This window comes from Nansenia antarctica (genome assembly GCF_963989245.1).
Source record: "Nansenia antarctica genome assembly, chromosome: 1".
NCBI lineage: Eukaryota > Metazoa > Chordata > Actinopteri > Argentiniformes > Microstomatidae > Nansenia > Nansenia antarctica.
In genome coordinates, this window is record NC_137674.1 from 102,528,367 (window position 1) to 102,554,520 (window position 26,154).

Below are 26,154 nucleotides of genomic sequence, written 5' to 3' on the forward strand. Positions count from 1 at the left end.
CTCAGCAGGGTGGCTCTCAGCCTCCAATCTGGGATTCTTGCTTGGATTAGTTCAAATTGCTTAGCACTGTAACAACATGCTGCATGGTGAAGAAATAACACATCCAGGGGTGTCGGTCTCATCAGAACTCACAGCGGTTCTCCCAACGAGGCAATCGCCCTACAGCATTTTTGGTTGCAGTATTGTTTTTTGTCTCGAATGTGTCGAATGATCCCGTCCCCTGCCCACTCCTGGCCTAGATTTATTAGGCTCAAATTGCCACCCGCCCCATTCCTCGCCTTTGCCGGGGTTAAGGCGCTCACATTATATAAGTTTCTAACATTAATCGTCCTGGAGAGTGGAGTCATGTAGTGCCCTTCCTCAAACTGGCTAGAACCAGTCCAAACCAGGTAGGTTTGATGTTTCGGGTATGGGCGCACAGCCAGAGGGCGAGGACTATTGAGAGAGCTGCTTAAGAAGAAATATTTTTTTGTAAGATTAACATCAGTTGAGGGTGCGAAGGGCTGGGAGGGGGAATGCTCAGCAAGTTTTTTTTCTTCTTATTAATCTAGTATCACATGCACAACGGTCAGAAGGGAGAGAGGATTATAGAGTAGTGTGTGGTTCTGATGTTGGGAACAGTGTAGTCACTGGCCAGCATTTGACTGAAGCCAGAGTGTAAGGTTGGATTACTCTTCCTTAGCTGAGGCTACGAAGAAAACACCAGAACATTGGAACTCAGCAGTGGAAGCAGAAATCAGAGGACAGGCTCATTGTAATGCATGGAATGGCATGTGTTTCATTCCACTCATGACAATAGGCCCATCCTCCGATTTCTACCTCCATCACCCTCTCCCGGAACTCAATATCTGTTTTTAGGACAGCAGGAGGCAGGCACTAATAAAAACAGGACAAAACCAAAAACAAGGAAAATCAAAGGGCCATGAATTGTAATAATATTGAAATATATTTCAACATATCCCAGTGGATCAGTTAGTTTATTAGACATCCATTAGTGCTTGGAGCACAGGGCCATTGGGTTAAACTTGTGCACCTTGTGAAACTCACCTCGGGGCTATCCGGTACCAAAGGCATGAGACAGGAAATCTCACACTTAGACAGGAACGCGCCTGCTTGACGCGCCTGCTTGAGGCATGTTGTCCACCTGGAGGAGGTAGACAATGGAGGACAGGCTCATTTTGATGCATTTTAATGCATGGAATGGAATGTGGAATGAACTGACTCATGATGACTCATACAGGAAAGAAGGAGTTGGCAGGTTATAGGTGAAAATAAGACATTTCCTTACGTCACTAGAAATGTACAATATTTGGCCAATATCGATATCGAAATTCTGCTACAACTTTAAATATGGGGAAGCATCAATACATTGCATGACATGCACTCAACTAAACAAAAATATTTTGGGGGGAAGAAATAAAACACCATAACCACATTTTAACCAATTCAGAACATTAGTTTGCTGGTTAGTCACGTCCCCCTAGTTTCCCCCCCACCGAAAACAAGAACGGAAAATATTAAAGACATCAAACACACAGTACCAAAAACAACACACACACAGATCAGTCATCTTCTCAAGAGCTTTTAATCATACATAGAAATTTAGTTCAACAGTACCATTCATTTAGAATGTTATATCAGTATGTATATTTAGTGTGTAAAGAGTATTATGTTTTTCTGATGAGGAATATCCATAGGGATGATCGAAGCTTTTAGAACTACACCAGAGAGAGAGAGAGAGAGAGAGAGAGAAAGAGAAAGAGAGAAAGAGAGAGAGAAAGAGAAAGAGAGAGAGAGAAACTTGAGTACATGACTACATTGTAACACCTCAGACTACATTTTAACACCTCAAAAGGCGACATTTATCTGTGGTTTATGTACCAGTGTCCATCCATACGTCCTCCTTGTTGTCTTTTTATTTTATTTTTTTTGACGAGCAGTGTGGCATTAAAATTATTTAAACAAAAACAAAAAAAAACACATCAACAAACATCAGCACTAGCGTCCTCTGTTCAATGCCCTATAAATGAGTTGCTCCTAAAGTTGAGCTTTCTTTTACTGGGAGGCAACTTTAAGATTTTTACTGGGAGGCAATTGCTTAAGTTGTTTCAGATAAGGGGAGTGGGGGGGGGGTGCACAATACTGCCATTCAATGTGATATTGTAGGCATGGCAGGGATCCAACACGTCCAACCAACAAAAGCCACCACAAGACCCATCATGTTATCATAAGTGCTGTTAGTGCCACAACAACCATTCCAAATCGGCAACAGTCCCAAGCAAAAACAACATACATATACAACAAGACAAGGTGAACGGATATCGGCCTACAAATCCCAGAAGCGCAGTTAAAGTCAGTCCAATCCTCAGAGAGCTAACACCTCTGTGCTGCTCCAGGTCCTCTGCCGGCTCATACAAACTTGCTGTGTGGAGTTGACTTCCTCGCTGCGGAAGTAGTGTAGCAATGGCGTAGCACACGTGTTAAGGCTGGGAGGGGGGATGCGCCGCCTGCTGCGACATAGCTGCCGGGGATGACATGGACTGGACCATTGGCTGGGCCGGCGGGGGGAGCGGGTGCAGTGGCAGCGCCCCGGAGTGCGTATTGGGGGAGGGCGGTGGTGTCGGACGTTTGAATTTGTCGGGGCTGGTGCTTCTTCTCGGAGAGGGCCTCTGTATTAAAAAAAAAAAAAAGGGAGGAGAGAGAGAGAGGGAGAGAGGAGAAACTTCATTAAACAGTCAAGTGAAACAAATACACCTTTAGTGTTTGAAATGGAACACCATCAACCATTCTATGGCGAACAGAAGGCCTTCCACCATAGGCCTGGCAATGGGTTGATTTATTAGGTTGATTAAACAGCCAATTCCTATCCAAAAAACCCACAAACAAAGAATCCTCTCTCTCAAGAGCTTAGTGTGTGAAATGGAACACCATCAAACACTCTTCATGGACAGAAGGCCTCTCTGGCACGAGTATTTGGTGACTCAAATACTGGCTGTGGCAGGGCCCTGGTGAACAGACCAAGGCTTTGATGGCTGTATGGGTGGCTGGCCTGTTGTCGGCCTGTCACAACCACTCAGACCAACATTGACGGGCTCTGGGACCTCTGGCACAATAACCAGCCTGGTCCTGGAATATGGACCTGTTCAAGCCAATTCCTCTGTCTGTCTGTATCATGGGCTCTAGGTTATAATCATCTCCCAAAACCAACACACTAGACACAACACTGTCAGGATGGTCACCAACCCCCCCCCCCGTAGTTTTTTGAAGTCACTTTTGGATAAACGCTTCTGCTAAATGACCTACATGTAGAGCTGGACATTTCTGCATCACTAGATAATGTTGGTCCCACTGATGCGATACATTTATGATGTCACAAATTGTTCCCATGACAAGACAGAGATACTCAAGTGAAAGAAAGAAAAAAGCCAGTGACATCTCCTCATGTCGACTGTACAGTAAGCCGAGAAAGAAGTTTACATTTACATTTTGACCATTTAGCAGACACTTTAATCCAAAGCGATTTACAATTAGAGATTACAGGGGCAGTCTTCCTGGAGTAATTTAGCGCTAAGCACCTTACTCAAGGGCACACTAGTGGTGGTGTTCCCAGGTGGAATTTGAACTCATGACCTTTTGATCACCAGTCCAACTCACTATCCCCCCCCCTAGGCCACCATGACTCAGACAGAAGTCAAATGTCAGTAGAAAGAAAGCGGGGAAAAAAGAAGAAGAAGAAAGAGAACATTCTCACTGACACAGTAATCTCTCTCAGAGCCTGACTCCAGTGTGGACTGGAACCTGTTTCAACTGCTGGGTGGTCCCAGTGCTTCATGACAGGAGGTGGAGGTGGACGAGGAGGTGGACGAGGGTGCACTCCTTTATCTAACTGCCCTGCACTGCACTCAATCACACTGGAGGAAGTGTTGGTTAACAGGTGCTATGGTTTCCATAGCCACATGGAACAGGTGCTTTCTGCTCTCTACGGTGAGAGGATGTTGACATTACTACTACACCCCCCCCCCCCCCCCCAATCCCTGTCGCCCGAGGCACCAGCAGCAGCCGGTCATGGTTCCGTGTCATCGGACGTTCTACTCGGAAATTTATTTCTGAGCCCGATCCGAATCAATATAGCCCAAGGGAAGAAGAGGCTGCTGAAGGCAGAAATCAGAGACCGGGTCATTGTTTTCCATAGAATGGAATGAGGAATGGTAGGGTACAGTACGGTAACTGATGGTTCTGAGATCAAAGGTCTAACAGACCACAAACATGACAAACTGACATGAAGGAGATGCCTCTGTAATAAAGGAACACACATTAGTTAAGAGTTTTAGAGACAAATAATATTTAAAAATGTATATAAAAAAAACAGCCGTGCCTATTTTACCTACTATCAGAGCCGCCTCGGGGGTCAAATGACCATAGTCTTTAGAATGGGAAGCTGCTATTTACACACAGAAAAACTGCAAAATAGCTTTATACTAGTTTATCATGTGATTTTGAAAATGTAAGGATACTGGGTGGTAGAACGCACATATCTAGGAAAAACAATGAAAGGAGGGTCCTGAAATTTGATCGAGGTCAAATGATCCCACCCATGGCTGTTCTAGTGTTAAGAGAACTAATTAATGACTTTACTGTACCAGCCAGCCGCCAGTGACTGTGACGGGACCAAAGAGAGGCCAGGCTGACAGGGAAGGAGAATGGGATTTCTTAAAGCCTGTGGTAATGAGGGGAATGGAAGGAGAGCAGGGAACTGGGGCAGACTGGACTGATCAGGGGGAACACCAGAGACATCGCCACCAGGCAGTGATGCCGGTAACGCGATACTAAGTATCGCGATACTCTAATCTGATTACTTTTCCCAGTAACGAGTATTCTATCGCGATACTATTTCCAAATCAGTAATCTGATTAAAGTTACTTATTCGAGTGACTGTGCGTTACTATTGCGTTACTACCTCATAACTTAGGCTAAATGCAGTATTTCTTTGTAATGTTCGATAGTAAACAAACATTTATTGCTTTTCTCGCGTCTTGGGGAGTGACGTCAGTGATCACGTTTTCAACACGAGGTGCAGCAGAATCGCTCACGTGTATCACCACGCTGATTGCACAGTGTAAACAGAAGCGTATAATGGAGCGAGAACAGAGATATGCGTTAAATAGCTGGAAATATAGGGATTATTTTGAGTTTGTGTCAGCAAAGGATGACAAGAACATAAATGTTCGTTGTACACTCTGTGCTGGAAAGAAAATATTGTCCTGTGGTAAAACCACAACATCAAATTTAAAGAAACATTTGGAATCTCTGCACAGCACAGTCAAGCTCGCGGAGAAAGTCCCAGAGACCGCGGCCTCGACTTCTGCGGGAGGTCCCACACCGCTCAAGCAACAAAAGCTGGACTTCAGTAGGCCTACAAAATCACAACCTGTAAGTGTGGGAGAGTTGAATAAATTGGTCGGGCGGTATGTTGTAGAGGAAATGCTGCCCATAAACACAGTTGACTCGCCCTCTTTCCGTGCCATCATTAACAAGATCCCCACTACTACCAATGCCGAGCTACCTCACAGAACATCTTTTTCTTCGTACTTGGAGAAGGAGTATGCAGAGATGGAAAAACATCTGAAGGCTGCGCTGAACGAGGTCGACTATGTGTCAACTACAGCGGACATTTGGACAGCTAACAATAGGAGCTATATGGGAGTAACGCTCCACTGGATTAGTAGATCCACATTAGACCGCAACAAGGCTGCATTGGCGTGTAGGAGAATCCGCGGTAGACACACGTATGATGTTATTGGTGCAGAAATCGAAAACATTCACTCTTCATATGGACTAATCAACAAAGTAGTAGCAACAGTGACAGATAATGGATCTAACTTTGTCAAGGCATTTCAAGTCTATCAGCCTGCTGTCACAGAGTCCGATGATGAGACGGTGGAGGAGGCCACGGATGATGTCACTTTTTTAGATGTGTCAGAAATCCTATCAGCTGAGGATGATAGTGATGGCCAGCTGATTCTTCCCCCGCACCAAAGGTGTGCTTCACATACCCTCAACCTTATTTCTACAAGTGATGTGGAGAAGTACATCACTTCCAAACCAGAGAGCAAGGCTGTGTATAGGAGCAGCACAGCAAAATGCACAGCTCTCTGGACGAAAGCAAGCCGATCTACCGTTGCGTCAGAAACGGTGGAGGAGGTTAACAAAAGAAAGCTCCTGGTACCGACATCCACAAGGTGGAATTCCTTTTACGAAGCCATAAAGAGAATCGCAGAAATCCCCATGAATGAGCTGACTACTCTGTGCAACAAGCTGGGAGTGAAGTGCTTCAAAGACCAGGAGTACCAGTACCTGCATGAGTACTGTACCGTCATGAAGCCTCTAACTATAGCACTGGATATCCTACAAGGTGACTGTCCGTATGGGACTTTACTGCCCACACTTGAAGTCCTGATGCAGAAGACCCTTGCTGTGAAAGACACCCTATCCAAGATGACTGCAGGCCTTCCAGATGCCATAGTGCAGGTATGCTATGTTGTTCCATCTTAAAGATAAATAAATACATTTTCATTGCACTATTCATGAACATGGAGCAGAGTCACACCATACTGCAGTATGTAGGTTGTCAGTTGCACAAACTAATTGCATACATAATTAGTAAATAAAGGTATAAATAATAGACCTTATAGGCTACAACTAGATAATAATAAACATATCAAATTATATCTTTCAGGCTATCCAGACTCGTTTTGCCAGTGTGCTGGACAACAAAGATGCCCTTCTCGCAGCTGCTAGTTGTCCAAAATTCAAACTCCGATGGCTGAGAGATGAAGGTAGGAGGGAGCAAGTAAAGGAGCTTCTCACAGCAGAATGTCGCAAAACTGCTCCTGCAGCACAGAGCCCTGCCAGTGTACCCACCACGACTGCCAACCAAGGCGAGATGGACTTTTTTGCTTTTGAGGCGGAGCCAGAGGAGACCTACTCGGCAGAAAAGGAAGTCATGGACTACTTGAGGTCAGGGCATGAGCTTCAGATTCTGAATCAGTATCCAAACATTAAGAACATTTTCTTGAAGTATAACACTCCAACCCCATCTAGCGCTCCTGTAGAGCGGCTCTTTAGTCTGGGAGGTTTGGTGCTCACGCCTAGAAGGAACAGACTTTCTGACAAGAGGTTTGAGAAGCTTCTGTTAATGAGATACAACCACTGGTTTACTCGCCCCTTTCCACTGTTTCACTCATAGTGTGTTCATGGCCTCCATAGCGTGTTCATGGCCTCCATAGCGTGTTCATGGCCTCCATAGCGTGTTCATGGCCTCCTTCCAGTCTTGACAGCTGAGTTCACTCTTCATTGATAAACTCAGACTCACCCAGTTTAGGATTAGGATTATATTAGGATCATATCTGAATGGTCAGGGTAGGTTTTAGGTTTTGTGAAACCACTCCTTGCTAGTTACTGTGTTAAATAAAGATTATATTTATTTTATTGTTTAAAAACAAGTATTTATGTTGGGTGAGGCAAAGAAAGACTCTTTATTTTGTTGTTTTAAGTTATTGTTTAAAGTTTAATTATGTAATTTAAGTTACTGTTAAAATAAAGTGAGTTTTGGCAAAACCAGTTTTCATTTTTATGTTGCGGGGGGGGGGGGGGGGGGGTCGGGTGCCTAGGCAGCTGCCAATAGTAACTAAAAAAGTAACTAGTAATCTAACTTAGTTACTTTTTAAATCAAGTAATCAGTAAAGTAACTAGATTACTTTTTAAAGGAGTAATCAGTAATCAGTAATCAGAATACTTTTTCAAAGTAACTGTGGCAACACTGCCACCAGGTGACCTCAACACAGGCACCATGAAATGGATGGTAAATGGACTGCACTTATATAGCGCCTTATTCCAAAGTGCTTTAGAATGGCCTCTCATTCACCCATTCACACACACATTCACCCACCGATGGCGGCAAGCTACCATGCAAGGTGCCGGCCGGCCGGCCCGCTCGCACAAACACAATTCTTGCCCTTGAAGGTGGTGACACACCATCCCAATCTGATGAGTTGGCCACAACACATCCTGTTTATTGATTTATTGACTTCAATAAATTCAATTGATACCTTCTGAATGTGGGCCTAATGTAAATTCCATACAGGCTGGTTATGTAAGATCAGGGACACAGGTGATTTATGGTTTAATACCCAACAAACAGTATGTGATACATGAGATTAGATACACTTAGGAATACATCATAAAAGACCAATGGGGTTACTCTGACCCTTTTCAATGATTTCATAGGAGATCAATGCTTCACTATCACTGACTCACAGCTAAGATCAATGCACATACCCTTTGATATGTAGAGCAAAAGGGCATTGTGTTTTGAGCCAAGACCCTTCCAGCGCTGTTACAGCAACTAGTACCACAGTATCGCTTTCTCGCTCACAAGAGTCTCCTCCTCCTTTGTAATGCCAGCACACGTAACTGCACTCTGAAACACCCATGTTAACCAGCTACACCCCCCAAAAAGTTTGCAAAGTGGATGGCTGGGGTGGGGGCATTTCAACTTGGAGTGACGTTTACCACTTCAACTCGGTTATGGTGGATGCGTAACAGCACAGCTCAGTTTAGCTTAACTCAGCTCGGTTCAGCTCAGTAGTGTGAATAAGGTAGAGCAGGGGTCAGCAATTAGGTTTGGCCTCGGGCCAATTTTTTTTGAGCCACTAGATGGCGGGCCCGATTATTTTTTTTTTTTTTTTTTTTTTCTAACACCAGGGGAGCCACCCCTCCTAAATTTCGTTGTTTGGTACCTGTACTGTAGCAATGACAATAAAGACCATTCATTCATTCCATTAATTCATTCATAAGTAATTGATTGTTAAAAAATGTGACACATTCTAATGCTTTGACTTTTCTTTCGAAAAATGTACACATCGCTAGTCAACTAACACAGCTTGTTTTGTGAGCCTGCTAACAATGTAAAGTAGTGTTGTAGTTAACTAGGTAACAATGTAAAGTAGTGTTGTAGTTAACTAGGTAACAATGTAAAGTAGTGTTGTAGTTAACTAGGTAACAATGTAAAGTAGTGTTGTAGTTAACTAGGTAACAATGTAAAGTAGTGTTCTAGTTAACTAGGTAACAATGTAAAGTAGTGTTCTAGTTAACTAGGTAACAATGTAAAGTAGTGTTCTAGTTAACTAGGTAACAATGTAAAGTAGTGTTGTAGTTAACTAGGTAACAATGTAAAGTAGTGTTGTAGTTAACTAGGTAACAATGTAAAGTAGTGTTGTAGTTAACTAGGTAACAATGTAAAGTAGTGTTGTAGTTAACTAGGTAACAATGTAAAGTAGTGTTGTAGTTAACTAGGTAGCAGTCCAATCCATTACGTTGCAGTATTTTGGCTTGACTAGCAAGTTTGTGTTGTGATTCTCAACAACGTTGAAACGTAGTTTCACCCTTTTCCATAGTTTTGAATAATAAATGTGTGGACTGACGATGTAGCGCAGCCTAGCTTATTCTAATAATTATTTAACATACTTTCATTCTGAATGATTCCCCCCTCCTCCCAGACAAGGTCACATTATTATTGGATTGGTTGTTTGCGTGTCGGGTGAAGTTAGCTAAACATTTAACCTGCTAACTAGCAAGAGAAACATCATGTCACTCTCCAAAGGTCTAAAGAGGAAAGTTGACGGTGAAAACAGGGCATTTAAAGAGGAATGGACAGCGAACTATAATGTTCATCCTACCTGGTTTCATCAACGCAAAGCCGTTGTGAGACTCACATCTTCCGTGCTCACAATGTTCCCTTTCTATACATGCGAGTCGTCCTTTTCCTCAATGAATGTGATAAAGACGCACGAGAGGAATCGATTGATGCAAAAAAAAACTTGAGAACTGCCTGCGGATTAAAGTGACGTCCATATAACCAGATATCAAGCAAATACTGACCGATGGGAGATGCCACTTTTCACATTAAGTGAGTACCAAGCCTGTCGTTATTGTATTTAATAACCTAATTGTATTTTGTATATTTTGAATGAATGGCTCATTGTAATTATTATCCCTAATAGCGTGTTTGCTCTGTCGTTTCAGGAGCATAGGCCTATGCACCACCACCCCTCGCATAAGCGGATTACTTTTCTTTCTTTTCTTTTTTTCACCGATTTTGTTGTCAATGTTTTTCAGAATATTAAACTGAATTTGCTTTGTTACTGTTCATATGTGTGTTGCAGTCACATATACGTAAACATTACGTTTGAATTATTTACTGAGCTGGTGTTATTTTTTTCAAACCACACACGGCTATTTCAGCACTACACGTTGTCCACCTACTTATGATTCACTATGAGGGGTTCAACGTCAGTGCGCTTCGGTGCACCCCGCTGCCTGATTGTCTGTCCCTGTGTCATTCACTCTCAACATGGATAAAAGTACAATAAGCATTATTCAGGTGGAGGTAGATTCTCTATTCGGACATTATAGGCGCTATATGTGGGACTGTCGGTCGGATATTGTAAAAAAAAAAAAAAAAAAAAAAAAAAAAGTGGATTCTCCAAATATTCTGCTGGGCCAAATATTATTAGTGATGGGCCAGCAATGGCCCGCGGGCCGCCTATTGCCGACCCCTGAGGTAGAGTATAGTTCTGAGGCAGATTTGAACTGATTTGGCTGCGAAACGATTACCTGGGGCACTTCTATTAGACTACCCAAAGTAAGACACTGGAGCACTCGTATAGTCGGCACGTTTATTGCAGAGGAAAAGGGTGACTGACATTTCGACTCGCATCTTCCTCAGAGTCAACTGATTTGGTTGTTTGTTAAAAGACTGGGTCTCCCCATTGGCTGCAGGGGACTCCGCAAAGAATGTAACAGGGCCGCTCCGTCACCATGTCCACTTGGATGCACCGCTATGTAAATACTTTACTGGGGCGGCTGTGGCGCAGGAGGTAGAGCCGCCGTCTAATGATCGCAAGGTTGGCAGATCGGCGGTTCGAACCCCGGCTGGCCACATGTCGAAGTGTCCTTGGGCAAGACACTGAACCCCAAATTGCTCCCAGTGAGCAGGCTGGCGCCTTGCATGGTAGCTTGCCGCCATTGGTGTGTGAATGTGTGTGTGAATGGGTGAATGAGAGGCCTTTGTAATGCGCTTTGGATAAAGGCGGTATATAAGTCAGTCCATTTAGAGCAAATGAAACTGATATTTAGTAATGGCTGAGTAACTATCCTATTGATAAAAGCGAAAGTTTAAGCGGCATCCACTTAAGCTGTATTTAGCACATTATGACATCAATAAACGCAGGCTGGTTTTGATAAAGCAATCAAGCTCCATCATTGTTCAAATATTCTGGGTAGAAACGTTGTCTGGCAGGACTCACCGCTACGGCGTGGGAGGAGCCTCCGTGGACGTGCAGGGCGGGAGGGTTGTAGTGGGAGATGGCCGCTCTGGACAGGGTGGCCGGGGGGGTGAAACCAACTGTGTGACTGGCATACGACAGACCTGGAAGGAGAGGGGAGAGGTCATGAGTGTTGCGGCTCTCTAGGATACACATGGTACATGTCATGAGCTCATCCTTAGGCCATCCACTGGCACGTGATCATATCAGCGTTTTGTTGTTGGGAGCAAAAGACCCCCACGAGCAATTCTCTTTAGGCCCATTAATTAAAGCCTGTATAACAGATTTCAATGGCTTTTCCACATGCCAAATTTCATGTCTTCCTGCTCATTGCCCATACAAGTTGAGGAAACTTAAAAAGAAAACCTAGACATTTTTCCTAAGATTTGGCAGCAAAACTAGTAGTTTATTTTCCATCTGTCTGCCCATCTATAACTTTGCCCGCTGTTCAAACTCATTCTAAGCCCTGGATCCACTCTCACAGACAGACAGACGTTTCAGGGGTGTTTGGGTTTACACACTCACCACATTTCCACATCTGGTCAACACTTTAAACTGAACGCACGCCAGAGATCACACAGCTAAGTCTGGGTAGCCAGGTAACGCGGCCTGCTCAGCGTTTCTAGGGCCATGCCTGACAGAGCCATCATTCCATGCCTGACAGGGCTATCAGTCCACACTAACGCTAACTTGTGACGTCTGCCGCTGTCGGGCGCTGCAGACAGTCAGGCCTTAATGGAGACAAATGATCATAATGGTCTCTTATCAAACCCTATTACCGTCTTATTGGCTGTGCGAGGGCACATCTTTATACTTTTAATGCTTCAGAGCGGACACGATGTCTGACGCTGCTATTCTGAAAGACGATAGGCTCAGTTAGAATAGGATGCGTTGACAGTGGTTTGTCTCTTAGTGTTGTAATGGTGGCACCGTTAAAGTAGTCCTCAGGGGCACCTGTATTGTCTGTGTGTGCTCATAGTAATCCTTCAGTCTTTCACCTTCCATGGTTACAAAAAATAAATCAATATTCTTAAGAGGTTTTGAAGAACCCTGGGGATGCTGGTGGAGGTAGAAATCAGAGGACGGGCTCATTGTAATGCATGGAACGGACCGCGGAACAGTATTTGGCCCGCCCTATGATTTCTACCTCCACTAGCCTCCCCTGGGACTGCAGTCCTTGAAGTCAGAGAGCAATTCAGAAAATTCCACATCTGAGGACATCTATTTCGGTTACAATAAGGTTTACATTCCACAAAAAATATTACAAAGCTCATCCGAAAGGAAAAATGTTGAACATCGGATGTTGCTCAAGTCCTTCTGATCTGGTAACATGAATTATGGTCACTAAGGAGGCGCCATGACAACTGACCACGGGCGTTGCAGGATCTCAGTTTCTAACAGGAAGTCCTATGAATGCTCACAGGAACTTGCTACAGGCTAGACATGTCTCCAAAAGAGGCACATTTTAAGAACATGACGAAGATGTCTGACATCTTCAGGAAAAATACTATGATTTAATGGCTAGGGTTAGAAGCTCAAAGAGCAAGGGTTCTGTGCGGGCCAACGCTCACCGGCCAACCCTTTTACAAACTCTTGTTTAAATATTCACAGACAATAACAGGTGGATTGTCCTGACTGACCTGACCTTACAGACCTGAAACTGGGACAGTGAATTGCTGATTCCAAGCTTGATACAATGTTTTTCGATTTTAATTATTAACTTAATGTAAAAGAACACACCTTTTCATATCACACTTTATTATAGAACTATGTGTTCCTGAGATCAAAGGTTCTCTTCTATTGACTGGGGTTTCCTTATTTCCTTCCCCCTAGTGATATAATCCAACTTCATAACACAGGGTGTTTCAGTCTGGGCGTCTGGCTGGACATAGGCCAAGGTGTTCCAGTACGTACCAGGTGATATGGGTCGGCTGGAGCTGGGGGAGGGGGTGTAGGGGATGGGACTGGACACTGTCCTGGCTCGCAGGCCCTGTGCTGACATCTCGTTGAAGTACCTGAGGAGAGGGGGAGAGAGAGAGAGAGAAAGAGAGAGAGAGAGAGAGAGAGGACCACAGTTTAATCAGACTTTATTTCACATGTCATACACGGAGGAAACACAATGCCCTTTATCGGATTGATAATAACAACAAAATCTAATATTTGAATATCACACCCTCCGAAAATGTTGCAATGATTACAGACTGAGATGGTAGCTGCTGATTGGGATACGGCGCCATGACATTTTGAGGAAGTGAGATTGTGGTTGGAATATAGTGAGTAATAATAATGGGTTATTTAATTTCAGCGAATCACACGGCTGCGAGGCGTACCTCTGAATCAGAAACGTGTGTGGTGGCGATTGATGCGGAAGTAAAGCCAATGGCTATGGGCTGTTTGTGACACTCTTTCTATTGGCTTAATGAAGGCCAAGTTTGACCGATCTTTCACACTTCTGGGCAGAGGCGTCTGGAAAGGAGACTACAGTGACCCTAAAGCAGCGTGTACTGGTATTGACTACGGCATGGTTTTAGAGTGATGGGGTTAGACAGGGTTAGAACGGGTAGGGCCGGGCAGGGTTAGACAGGGAAAGGTTAGGGTGGAGTTAAAGTTGGGTTAGGGTGAGAGGTCGAGGTAAGGATGGGGCAGGATAGGACAGGGTGGGACGTTAAAGTCAAGGTAGCGCTGGGTTTGGCAGGGTAGGGCAGGGCAAGGTTAGGGCCGAGTTAAAGTTGGTTAGGTGAGAGCTTGAGATAAGGATCGGGCAGGATGGGAGGTTAAAGTCAGGGTAGGGCAGGTTCAGGTGGTAAATTGAGTGGGCCGGCAGCGTGGGAGAGTCGAGGTCAAAGGTGTGTGGTGTCATCCGTACCTCTCGTCGTCCATCTCCAGACTGGACTCACTCTCGGACAGCTGCCTGCACAGGGCTTCCCTGCGCTCCATCTCTCTCTGCAGCTTCCTCTGCAGACGGATGTTCTCCTCCCGCATGTGCCGCTCCTCCTCGATGTACTGTGCCCGCTTCTCTGTGTCTGAGGGGGTCATCACAGGTCGTTCAAAGTTAGAAAAATCTAAAACAAAAACGCTTGGCCCATAGTACTGTAATGAGCCATGATACAGCAGTGAATTTATAGGGATTTGAATTCCGACTGTGATTGTTAACATTTCAAGTCAAACAACATCCTAGAACTAATCTGCTTATTCCTTCTAAAAAAAACTGCTTGCCTAATGATCCCTTAAAAGGCACCACTTTAAATTATTATGCTCTAATCGGTTGTTTTGACTTAGCTTGTCATCATTTCTTCAGAACTGCAATTTCAGCAGAAACGTGTTTTGGTCAAGTTTCCAAGTAACTCGATCTTCGTGGTTAAACTAGGTCAAGGCTAGTCTCATGTAGCCATGCCTCCAAATCATATTGTTCTCACAACTCCATTGGGAGGTCTGGAGAATGTCAGATTAGCAGATCTGGGTTGGATTGAACTGGACGGAGCGATGTGAGAATGTGCTTTCAATTTCATTGGATGTTACATTCCAAGAAGCCGCCACCCAACATGCCCGTAGAATGGTTGGTTGTTGTTGAGCATCGCTAACTCTAACCCTTTTGCGACCAGCTAAGACTATTTTGCATAGAGTTGTTTTCTATGCTATCTTGCAACATTGAAGAAACTGGAAGAAAACCTGAAGGAAAAACTGTTTTTTAGAGCTTTAGTTTAAGGCTTCAAACGGATGTCCACACCTTTGTAGCTCCTTTGTGCAAAGGATTTCCACATTTCTTTCCAAACTAAGAAAGCCTGAGTTGAACAAGGTTATGTCAAGACACGTCTCTAATAACAGAGAGGTTTATGAGGTAACCAAGTCTGATTTCATCAATGTGTTCACCCATTGCCCCCATCCAGTAGAGCTTGGACTAGACTGGTATCATAGCGCCCTCTAGTGGTTAAAAAACATAGATCACAGGGCTCTCCTCTTTTCCCAAACTAGATGAAGGGTTTCTCTGAGGATGGCTAGGTCAGGTTAAGATTATTATCACAGCTCTGGGATGACAGATCTGGACATGGCTTATAAAGAGGGTTCAACAAAGCTTGATTATGGTCTACTGAATGAGTGTGTTTTGGTAGAAGGTAGGGGTAGTGGTGGTCTAGTGGATAGTGAGTTGGACTTGTGATCGGAAGGTTGTGAGTTCAAATCCCGCCTGAAACCACACCACTACTAGTGTGCCCTTGAGTAAGGCACTTAGCCCTCAGTTACTCCAGGGGGAATGTCCCTGTAATTCGCAATTGTAAGTCGCTTTGGATAAAGGCGTCTGCTAAATGGCTTTAGGTTTTTCAGTATATGAAATTTACCAAAAAAGGCAAAAAAGGGGTCTAGTTAAATCGTCTTTCCATGTAGTATCACTGCACACTAATCAGTAAGAACACGGTTCAATACGCCCTAGTGAACGTCAGTTTTTCGGTTTATGCTGTGTTCCATTGAAAGTCGGAGGTCGGGTTTGTCTGGAATGCAGTTGCTTCTTGTTCAAATGTTTGTTCATTGCGAGCGGAGTTCAGAACATACATATATTTATATTTTTTATATTATACAATATACCAGTCATATACTGGAATGTGTCTGAATCTTAAAGTTGCAAGTACCGTATTTTCCGCACTATAAGGCGCACTTAAAAGTCCCAAAAAAACAAAACAAACGACAGTGCGCCTTATAATCCGGTGCGCCTTATATATGGATCAAAATGTAAAAATTACATGACCAATATTTTTTTTTTAATAATAATAAAATGTTTCAGTACGACTGGTAAACTACAAAGCCGCACCGCTTGCAGCATTACGGTAATCAGTAAACGACGGCCGCCATCTTGGAATCTCCGCGAATGCTATGCTATTGTTATGCTATCATGTGCTCTGAATGGATGCCGTACTCACCCAACTGTTCAATTCGGACACTCACACCGCTTGCAGCATTACGGTAATCAGTAAACACCGGTGTTGTGCTTACTCACAGTCCCACACCACAAGAAGTAAAGAAGACTAAACAGAGTTTCCGAGGGAACAAAGTGAGATTCTTGGTGCTTTCAACTTGAAGTTTTAAAGTACCCACTCGATATAATAAACAACAGTTTAACGATCACTAAACACTTATCATTTGTGTATTGGATTCATTATTCTCGTTTGCCGGAGGCTACCGGTAAGGGAGGGTTGATTTGTAAACATACTTTCGTTTTAGCTCGTGTTCAAAAGCAAGAACTGTGTGTTCATCTAGTTATGTGTAGTTATGTGTTTTTAGCATGTCGATGTTCTCCCAGTATGTTGTCATGTTATTAAAATACAGTTTAGACCTTCGTAGCGATGTGTTTTGTTAACTGTTAGCCGCTAGCAGCGTTTGTTGTGGTTTGGTCAGATTCACTTTTCTCCCATTCAGTGTTTGAGATGAACCAACATTCAAATACGCCTGTCGTGTTCAATCTTTCTCTGATTTGAATGTATGACACATCATTTGAAAGCTTACAATCTGTAGTTTAAGCATGTGTAAAAACTGAAAAAGTACGTTGCACATTTCACCAGGAGCTGTCACATATTGGTTGTTGGTTATAATTGTATAGCCTATTGGTTGTTTTCTGGTGTTGTTTTGCTCTGTTTGTAGTCTACTTGATGTATTTTTATCAGCTGTTAAATCACCACAGCGGTTAATCCACTAATAGAGATAATAGCAGATTGAAAATGCTTGTAGCTAACTACTCTATATCTCGTGGTTGCAGCTATTGCGAATTGCTATTCACGCGAGTCACCTGTGAATCACCGCAGGTCCTTGACGCTTGTTGCAAAAATGGATGACGAACGGCTGATACTTGAGGTGGAAAAATATATATTTTTGACAGTGGAGCAGGTAGAACGTTGATGGTGACAACGCTCAGGTGGAGCTTGGACAACGGGAAGTTGACACAACACCGATGGAGAGGTGACGCAACGCAGTAGGTGGAGCTTGGGCGTAACGCAACCCCAGTCAAACGTTTGACTGCAGTATCTATTCTATGCGCCTTATAATCCGGTGCGCCTTATAATCCGGTGCGCCTTGTGTATGAAAACAATTCTAAAATAAGCCATTCATTGAAGGTGCGCCTTATAATCCGGTGCGCCTTATAGTGCGGAAAATACGGTATAAGCAAAAAAAAGGAAAGTAACAGTAAAAAAAAAAGAAAAAGAAAAAAGGAGCATTTTTATGCACAAAACACGTACCGAAACGGAACCGAAACCGTGACCCACAAACCGAGGTTCATACCAAACCGTGGGCCAACTGAACCGTTGCACCCCTAGTATGTAGTATACTTTTAGTAAACAGTAAGGCAGTATGAATGCTCTATGACATAACACTAGGTCTAGGTAGATTAGATTTCATGAAGCTATTCCCCTAGACGACAAAGCTGTGGTAGTTTTTGGGCTGACGTCAGGCCGGCTCATAACAGTTTGGTCAGCAGTCTTGTTTGGCGCCTATCTGAACCCCACCACGGTCAACCTCTGATGAGGTCACTCTGATGTCACTCACGTTGCAGCTCGGTGGTGCGGAGGCTCTTCTTCAATCTCTCCACCTCGTTCTTCAGGAAGCGGATATGCCGCATCATGTTCTCCGGTGAGTCGATCTCCATGGAAACATCCCTGGGGCTGGGAGGGGCTGACACAGGTTGGTCCAACTTCTCCTGAAGGATCCTGTCAATCAAAGACACGTCAGAGAAAGTCAACAGTCAACACAAAGTCACTGACCAGCCAATTAGGGAACAGAACTGTGAATTCTAAATCTGGGGAGGCGGATAGAGGTCGTAATCGGAGGACGGGCTGATCTATTCCATGCACTACAATGAGCCCATCATCCGACGTCTGACCTCCATCAGCCTCCATTGTTCTATGGATGCGGTCATCACACGGAACGAAGGCCAACCTTTTCTCTGCCTCCAGTTTGTCCATACGTTTCCAGAGTCTATTGACAAGAGCTTCTTGTTCTTGCTCTAAAGTGTTTTCAAGGTCGATCTTCTCACGCCTGAGCTGGAAATACAGAGAACACAGAAAGACACTTTCAGCAAGAGAAGAAAAACCTAATACACAGACAAGTGCATATTTCACCCCTACACAAACACCAACACGCGTAGGCTACAAGGCCATCGTGCTAGGCAACTGTACCTGCTGGTAGGTGAGCACCAGCCGAGACAGAAAACGGACGATAGCCTCATTGTAATACCTGGAACTGAATACGGAATGATAGGGAAAAACACACTCTACCTGCTCCAAGGTCAGCTGCTTGGATATAGTGTCGTTCTCCATTTTCTTGATCTTCTTCATCAGCTTGTTGACCTGGAACTCCTGCTCCTGCTCCAGGTGCTGCTCCAGCTCAGCCTTCTCATGTTGTAACTGGAGGGGGGAAACAGGGGACCAGTCAACGATCAACGAGAGTGACTGTTTCAGACATTAACATTTTTGGCATTTAGCAGACCCAAATGCATTTGCTGTAAGTGAATAATCTATCCATCCAAAGTTATCTATGCTCAGGCCAGGGGCCATTGGCAGTCGCAGTCATAGTCATAATGCTAGAAGAAGGAAGAATTACGTTTTTTTAATTTTTTTATTATTTACAGTAAAGAAACTGTACAGAGGGATGTACAGTGGATGGAGAGGTCTCGGGAGGGAGAATTAAGGTGCAGCCTGAATAGATGGGTCTTCAGTCTACGGCGGAGGATAGGGTTCATAAACAAGTGCACATGATCAAAATGGGGTTTTGCTGGGAACAGCCCGTTTCTTCATCCTGCTTTTGAGAAGAATGCAGTTGTGTAATGGCGTAGTGAGAGATTGCCAAAAGCAACCAAAGTAACCACCTTTGGCAGTCTACCAGTACAGAGGGTGTGGCTCCTGGCTGGTACAAAATTAGATCATGGTGTGATAGATTTCAGTTCTCATTAGGATGAAAGCACGGATTACAGTTCAGTTTTATGGGGAGACTAACAGGATAATAGTATAGGCCATAATGCATTGTCATTCAGAAGAAACAAAGATCTGACATTTCAGTCCCAGGAGAAAGAGAGGCCAGACACGAGGCCTAAAACTGAATTAGTAAACTAACACAAAAGAATACCACATACAAGAGTTAGGCTAACGCTATCGTCACCACACTAACCACAACAAACAACACATTCTACCAACCAAACAAAGCACACTAATCCAATGTAGGCTACTAGATACTGCAAAGTTGTCTCTATCAATCTTGATGTCTCTATCAAGCATGGGTATCGGTTGAGATTTGAAGTTTACTTTCAGGTACCGAAAATGTTGGGGAAGAGAGAACTGATCTGAGTAAAAAAAGACAGAAATCTGTCATTTTCAGTAGAAGGAAATTAACATTTAGTTCAATCATATGTAAATGATCAACACTGACTTTGACGACAACCAAATTGGGGGAATGATTTCCATAAGCAGTAACCGGCCTGAACAGGCTACAGGAAGCTGTACATGAGGTATCATTAAATGACACATCCATTGTTAAGATCGTTAGATCACTGTTAAGAATGTTAAGAACCAGCTCAGTGGCCTTGTGGTTAAAGTGTCCGCCCTGAGATTGGGTGGTCATGAGTTCGATCACCGGCCGAGTCATACCAAATACTATAAAAATGCCGCCTCACGCTATGGAAACATAGGCTTTTGCCCTAAGGGCCATTAGGCTCGAGAACCATCAGTTCTCAAGGCTACTTACTTATTGTTAAGATGAAGTTATGTACACACACCTGTTCAGGTTCATCTGTCCACAGACGATGCTTCATAAACAGCAGAGAAGATTGTCGTGTGTGCAGCCGCCCAACCAGATTTTTCACAAAAGGAATAACACCTTCAGGTGTGGTGCCCCATGAAACTGTCACATAAAAAAATATTTTACTTCTAAACTTGGCTGACGAGACCTCTGATATTCATGCTAATTGTTGTGAACAAGATGCCTTATAACAGTCCAAAGTGGGGACATCTGTAGGAGGCAGCCTTGTCCTGAGAGTAGTGGTAGGCTATTCGCTTGGATTATTCATCGTTGATGCATGCTGTCCACTGTTGAAACAGACCGCTAAATCAAATCCCCAATGAGTCACATTAGCATTGTGGTTCCAGCATTGGTCAGGCCACTTCAGTGTCCAAATTCAAGGGGGGAAAAAAGGGGGGCCAGACAAGTCTCTTGTTTACAAAAGTGTCACAGAAATGATACTCATCATTCCTCCTTTCCCAGACACCACCCTAGACTCGGTGGGGAGATCATGTGCTATGGGCTGTCTGTTGACGCTGGGTTAAAGAGTCGGAGAAGGCCTGTTTCATGTTAGGGAGCAGGACAGATAACACCAACGCCTCCAGACTGCCTGAACGCCTCCAGACTGCCTGTTTCTGCCGAAACAGATGCACGTGGCCTAGTGAGACACTGTGTTCTTTAAACATCAACAAACCATTAGTCAGTACTACAACAAAAGGTTGTTGTGTTTCGGGAAACATGGTAAGTTGCCAAAGCGACCAAATATACCTGATAACAGATGTCTGAGAGCAATTTAGAGCAGCAGCAGTAATGAAGTCATTCCATAATGTACTCCATCTCCATGCCTTGAGGCAAGAACCACAACTGTCGACAGGCACTGCATACCAAACACAAACACTTGAGTTCTCACACACACAATCACCATATTTGTCATACGTAAAATGCCTTAGAGCTGCTTTTCTCAACCGCTGTGCCGCGGCACCCTGGGGTGCTGTCTGGCTTTGTCAGGGGTGCCAACAAAATATATTGACGAAAGTCCAAAAAACGATAGTCACGCAACTTATCATGTAAATGCAGATCATTAGCCGCCTCATACATCATAAAAATGTGTCTCACATGCCCCTTTCCCCTTGTCACAACGTCAACAACGGAGTCAACGTATGACGTAAACAGCCTTCTAGTGTTTTTTTCATTACCTGGCGATGCATTATGAGAGTGCTGCGGGAAGCACATGGAACAAGCATGGAACGGTTTCAAAAAAAGAGGCTAACTCTGGATTTGAACCATCAACTTCATCATCAGGTGGTAGCTCAACAGCGGGGGTAGTAGAGGCCAGCAGCAAGACAAAGAAAAGACGTACGATGACAGCTACTTGTCGCATGGTTTTATCTTTACCCGGGGATCCATCATGCCCTCTCCCTATGTGCCTGGTATGTGGTATGACATTGTCAAACCAAGCAATGGTTCTGAGAAAACTTAAAAGCCACCTGACAAGAAACCATCCGTCACTAGCAAGCAAGTGTGCAGAGTATTTTATTAGTTTGAAAAGTCAACACCACTGACAAGAGCAAGTGATGAAGTGTGCAAAAGTGTCAGAGAAAGCACAGGAGGCTAGCCATCTAGTCGCCGAGACAGTAGCTAAGGCTAAGAAGCCACACACGATTGCTGAGACGGTCATATTGCCAGCATGCAAAGCAATTGTCAAAAAAAATGCTAGGCCCACAAGCAGCAAAAGAAACCGCAAAGGTTCTGCTGTTGGTCTGTACAATTGGAAGGTGAATCAATGACATGTCTGCAGATATTGAAGACATGGTTATGGAAAATCTAGTGGGAAATTATCCTTCCAAGTTGACGAATCAACAGATGTCAGTGGTTACGCTAAGCTCTTATATGTTGGATTCGTAGACGGGGACCATATCAGAGATATTATCAGAGAGAATTTTTTATTCTGCCACCAATGACTAAGAGAACAACTGGAGAGGAGATTTATTGTGTGACAACGGAGTATCTCGAACAGGAGGGATTAAGTTGGAAGAACTGCATCAGTATCTGCAGTTGATTGCAGATGCAAGATGGTGCGCAAAACTCGCATACTTGGCCGACATTTTTAGGCATCTCAATGAACTCAGCTCTAAAGTGCAAGGCAAAGAAGAAAATCTTCTCACCTCGTCGGACAAATTGCGTGGCTTCAGATCACACACATCACAGCTCACACTCTGGCGCTCCTTTGTGAAACAGGGCAGGCTTGAGATGTTTCCCTTGTGGAGGGAACATTCAAACAGCAGCACACTTTCTAACCTTATCTGTCATCATCTGAAAATTCTCGACGAGAGATTTAGTCACTATTTTCTATCTAAATCTTTTGCACAGTTTGACTGGGTCCGTGACCTTGGAGTTCATGTGCACTGGAAAGCTCAAAAAGACTTGCCACTGCTGGCACAGGAACAACTGGCAGAGATCAGGGGAGATTAGAGCACATTAAAAATTAAATTTCAAAACATGGTTTGGGACATCATTGGAGAAGGAGTACCCAATAGTTTCAAGTAGCGCCATTGCAATTGTGCTACCCTTCTCTATGACGTATTTGTGCGAACTGAGCTTTTCAAGTCTAACTTACATCAAGAAAGAGTACAGGGAGCGACTGAGGGCTGTGGACCAGTTCTGCCTCTCATCCATCCCTGCAAGAATAGGACGGTTGTGTGCATCGTCTCAGTTTTCCCATTGAAGTCACATTTACACCCTCTTTCTCAATAACCACTTACGATGTGTGTGTGTGTGTGTGTGTGTGTGTGTGTGTGTGTGTGTGTGTGTGTGTGTGTGTGTGTTGATCGTCGGATCGACGGATGCAGAACGTACGTTTTTCAATACATTTTAGACTGGGGTGACTCGAGATTCTGCACACTTTTAAAGGGTTACATGACTGAAAAAAGGAAACAGTGCCTTAGATCCTGATCTTTTCCAGGCATCACTCACCTGCATGAGTTTCCTTGACAATTCGTTGGTGAGAAATTCCTCCTCTTTCTCATAGTTAACGGCAAGGGTCTCCTTCTCCTTCTGCAGGGCCTGGATCTTCTTAAACAGGGTGTTACTGATGAACTCCTCCTCCTGCTCAGCCCTGGCTTGCTGCAGTCACACAGAGAGAAAAAGCACAAACGTAAGCTTAGGACTGAACAAAATGCTGAACAATATCACTATTCCTAAAGCTGAAAAGCATTGCTATTGTCCAAGCATGCATTCACGCAGAACAGCACACACACACACACACACACACACACACACACACACACACACACACACACACACACACACACACACACCCACACACACAGTGTAGGTCTGCAGCATTAAGGGCTGCCAGCCGAAAAGGGAAGCAGCAATCCCCACCCTGCATCAGCAAATGACTCAATGATATTGCAGTAAAACTGAGGAGTGACTGATTGTGATGAAAGAAGAATGACAGAGGAGGAGGGGAAGGGGCAAGACTTAGCCAAAGGGGAAACAAGGCCATTGAACATCATTGAACCCCATACCAGAACAGGTGTACAACTGTTTTGAGGATCAGGATTGTAATTTCAATCTTAAGAGTTCTGGTACTAATTCCTTATCCATCATGCATAGCTCGTACATAAAGTATTAGCATCCTAAAGCAGGTACAGTACAGTGTCCTAAAGCTTAGGCTTTTAAAGAAATAATTGAAATTGTAGATAAGCAAAGGCTAGTTGAAAGCACAGAAGGACAATGGAAACCCCCAAGTCTCCTCATCAAGTCAGAAGAAGATACAGTAACTAAAACCAGAGAGTTAGTACCAAGGCCAGGTTGCTACAACATGTTTTCCATCCTTGGGATCGGTTCCACCTTCTGTAAGTGAGACTAGCTGGCTAAAGTAATCAGGCATGCGACCATATGACGTCATCGTTGGGCTAAACACCTGACAGTGGGGGGTAGCATCAGACTAGCTAAGCAGACAGCTAGCATAATAATAATAATAATAATAATAATAATAATAATAATAGCACAATAAGCGTTAGCGGGCTGTGAAGTTATAATGGGGGTCAGTTTAATTCGCCAATTAAAGGGTTACATTTCCATTCCACGTCACGTTAGTAAGTAAACACTAAACAAACGAAAAGTTTGACGTTCGTGATTCAGTATTTGTTTGTTTTTACTGGTTGGGGGGGGGGGGGGCTCTGGAGAAGAATGTATCAAAGTTAGCACCATTTACATTCCACATAACGGGGGTGCCATAATATTTGTAAACATTGATTGTTGTTCGGACGTTATTTCATTACAGGAATTAGTCAGGGCCCCTTGGCTGGCGAGCCAGGAATTAGTCAGGCCCCTTTGGGCTGGCGAGCCAGTCGGTCGGTAGCGGCTAAACCACCTTAGTTAGACAACAAGCTCCTATCTGGGAGGGAGTGGTGTTGCTCTCTGTAAAATATCATGTCTTGTTGTGGGAATTGGATCAATATCAAATGTCTCGCAAGTGTAACGGGGGTAGCTAGCAACATAACAGCTAACTAGCTACCAACACTGCTCGTCCCCCTCCGTGACTATGGCTGTGTTCGAAATGGCATACTAGCATACTGCATACTCAATGAGTATATACTGCATACTGCCTACTAAATTCATAATAAGTATGCCGATACCAGCCGACCGAAAATCTAGTATACATTTCTCGCATACTCAAATGTCACATACTCTAACAGTGTGAACGCACTGCATACTCAAAATCTACGTCATATCTAGTATGAGTAGTATGCTAGTATGCCATTCCGAACACAGCCTATTTCAACGGCGTTAGCAACGCCACAATAACACCTAACGTGCTAACGTCAAAAAAGATAAGCTACGTTAACTGGCTAACTAAAGACCGTGCCGTTGTTTAACCGAGTAGCCAGTTAGTTTATCTCGCGAGATTCGCTTGATAAAGCTTTTACGGTAGCTCTAGCTTAGCTACCTTAGCTTAATAACCACCAGTTACTCACAATGGTGACACTGGCTTTACGCAGGTCCCGGTTCTCCTCCTGCAGGGCTTTGCACTTGAGTTTGAACGTCTCCAGCTCGATCTTCAGCACTTTGTTCTCCTGCTGTAGCGAGGCCAGACGGTTGGTTAGCTCCTCCAGTCGGAACTGGGAGATGACTACGCCCGGCTTGCTCGAGTTGGTCGTGGCGGAGGAGGAGGTGGACATGGGGGTGGCCGAGCTGCTCCCCGCTCCGTCGGTGTCGCTCTCGCTAGCGCTGTCCGCCATGGTGGTGCGACGGTCTGGCACTGAGGGGAGGAGGAGACGGCAGCTGCAGTGGGTCTGTTTGGTCGAAGCAGCAGCGAACGGGAAATGTGGAACGGCAATACGATGTGACCTTGCACAACGCGTGTTAAAATAGCGACACCCGGTGGAGATTGGCAGTACTCTATGGAGGACCAAGTCTGTGGAAAACAAAGAATGAATGCGTAAAAGAATAAATAAATATAGAAATGTATTTCGTTATACTGTGTGTATTCATTCATTTATTTGTTCATACATTCATTTATGTATCTATATATTTATTGTTAATTTTGACAGACTTGGTCCTCCATAGTACTCGGGCGAGTTAGTGCTACTGTTTTATGTGTTGATAAAATAACATTATATACAGTATACTGTATGTGTTCGTGTCGGAGAACATTTCATTTTGGGCAAAAGAATAACTGATATAAATGAAAGAGAGCATTTACTTTGGCAGGTTTGACATGGTTAGAATTCTATGATTTTTATTTGCAAAATCAATGTCAAGTTCATAGGGCGTTTTTGTTGCATGGAAATAACTTGACTTGACTTGACTTGGCAGGCAAGAGAAGTTGGCATACTTTAAGCTCCAATCTAATAAAAGAAAAATAATAATTGTGTAGAAAAAATTATAGCACAACCTGTGGAGTTCCCCAGGGGTCCATTTTAGGACCGTTGCTTTTTAGCCTATACATGCTACCCCTCAGTTCTGTTATCAAGAAGCATAGCGTTAACTACCACAGCTATGCTGACGA

General features: G+C 44.0%; 1 protein-coding gene across 1 annotated transcript; it reads right to left on the reverse strand.

The window, feature by feature from the left end:
- Window positions 1-1,599: 1,599 nt before the first annotated feature.
- Window positions 1,600-25,387, reverse strand: LOC308159497 (coiled-coil domain-containing protein 6-like). Its single transcript, XM_080533295.1, has 9 exons — window positions 25,121-25,387; window positions 23,109-23,258; window positions 18,641-18,769; window positions 18,303-18,406; window positions 17,913-18,073; window positions 14,251-14,407; window positions 13,299-13,399; window positions 11,367-11,488; window positions 1,600-2,669 (listed from the first exon to the last, which is right to left on the reverse strand). The coding sequence occupies exons 1-9, from the start codon at window positions 25,382-25,384 to the stop codon at window positions 2,481-2,483; spliced, it is 1,377 nt and encodes a 458-aa protein (XP_080389421.1). The 5' UTR covers window positions 25,385-25,387; the 3' UTR covers window positions 1,600-2,480.
- Window positions 25,388-26,154: the final 767 nt, after the last annotated feature.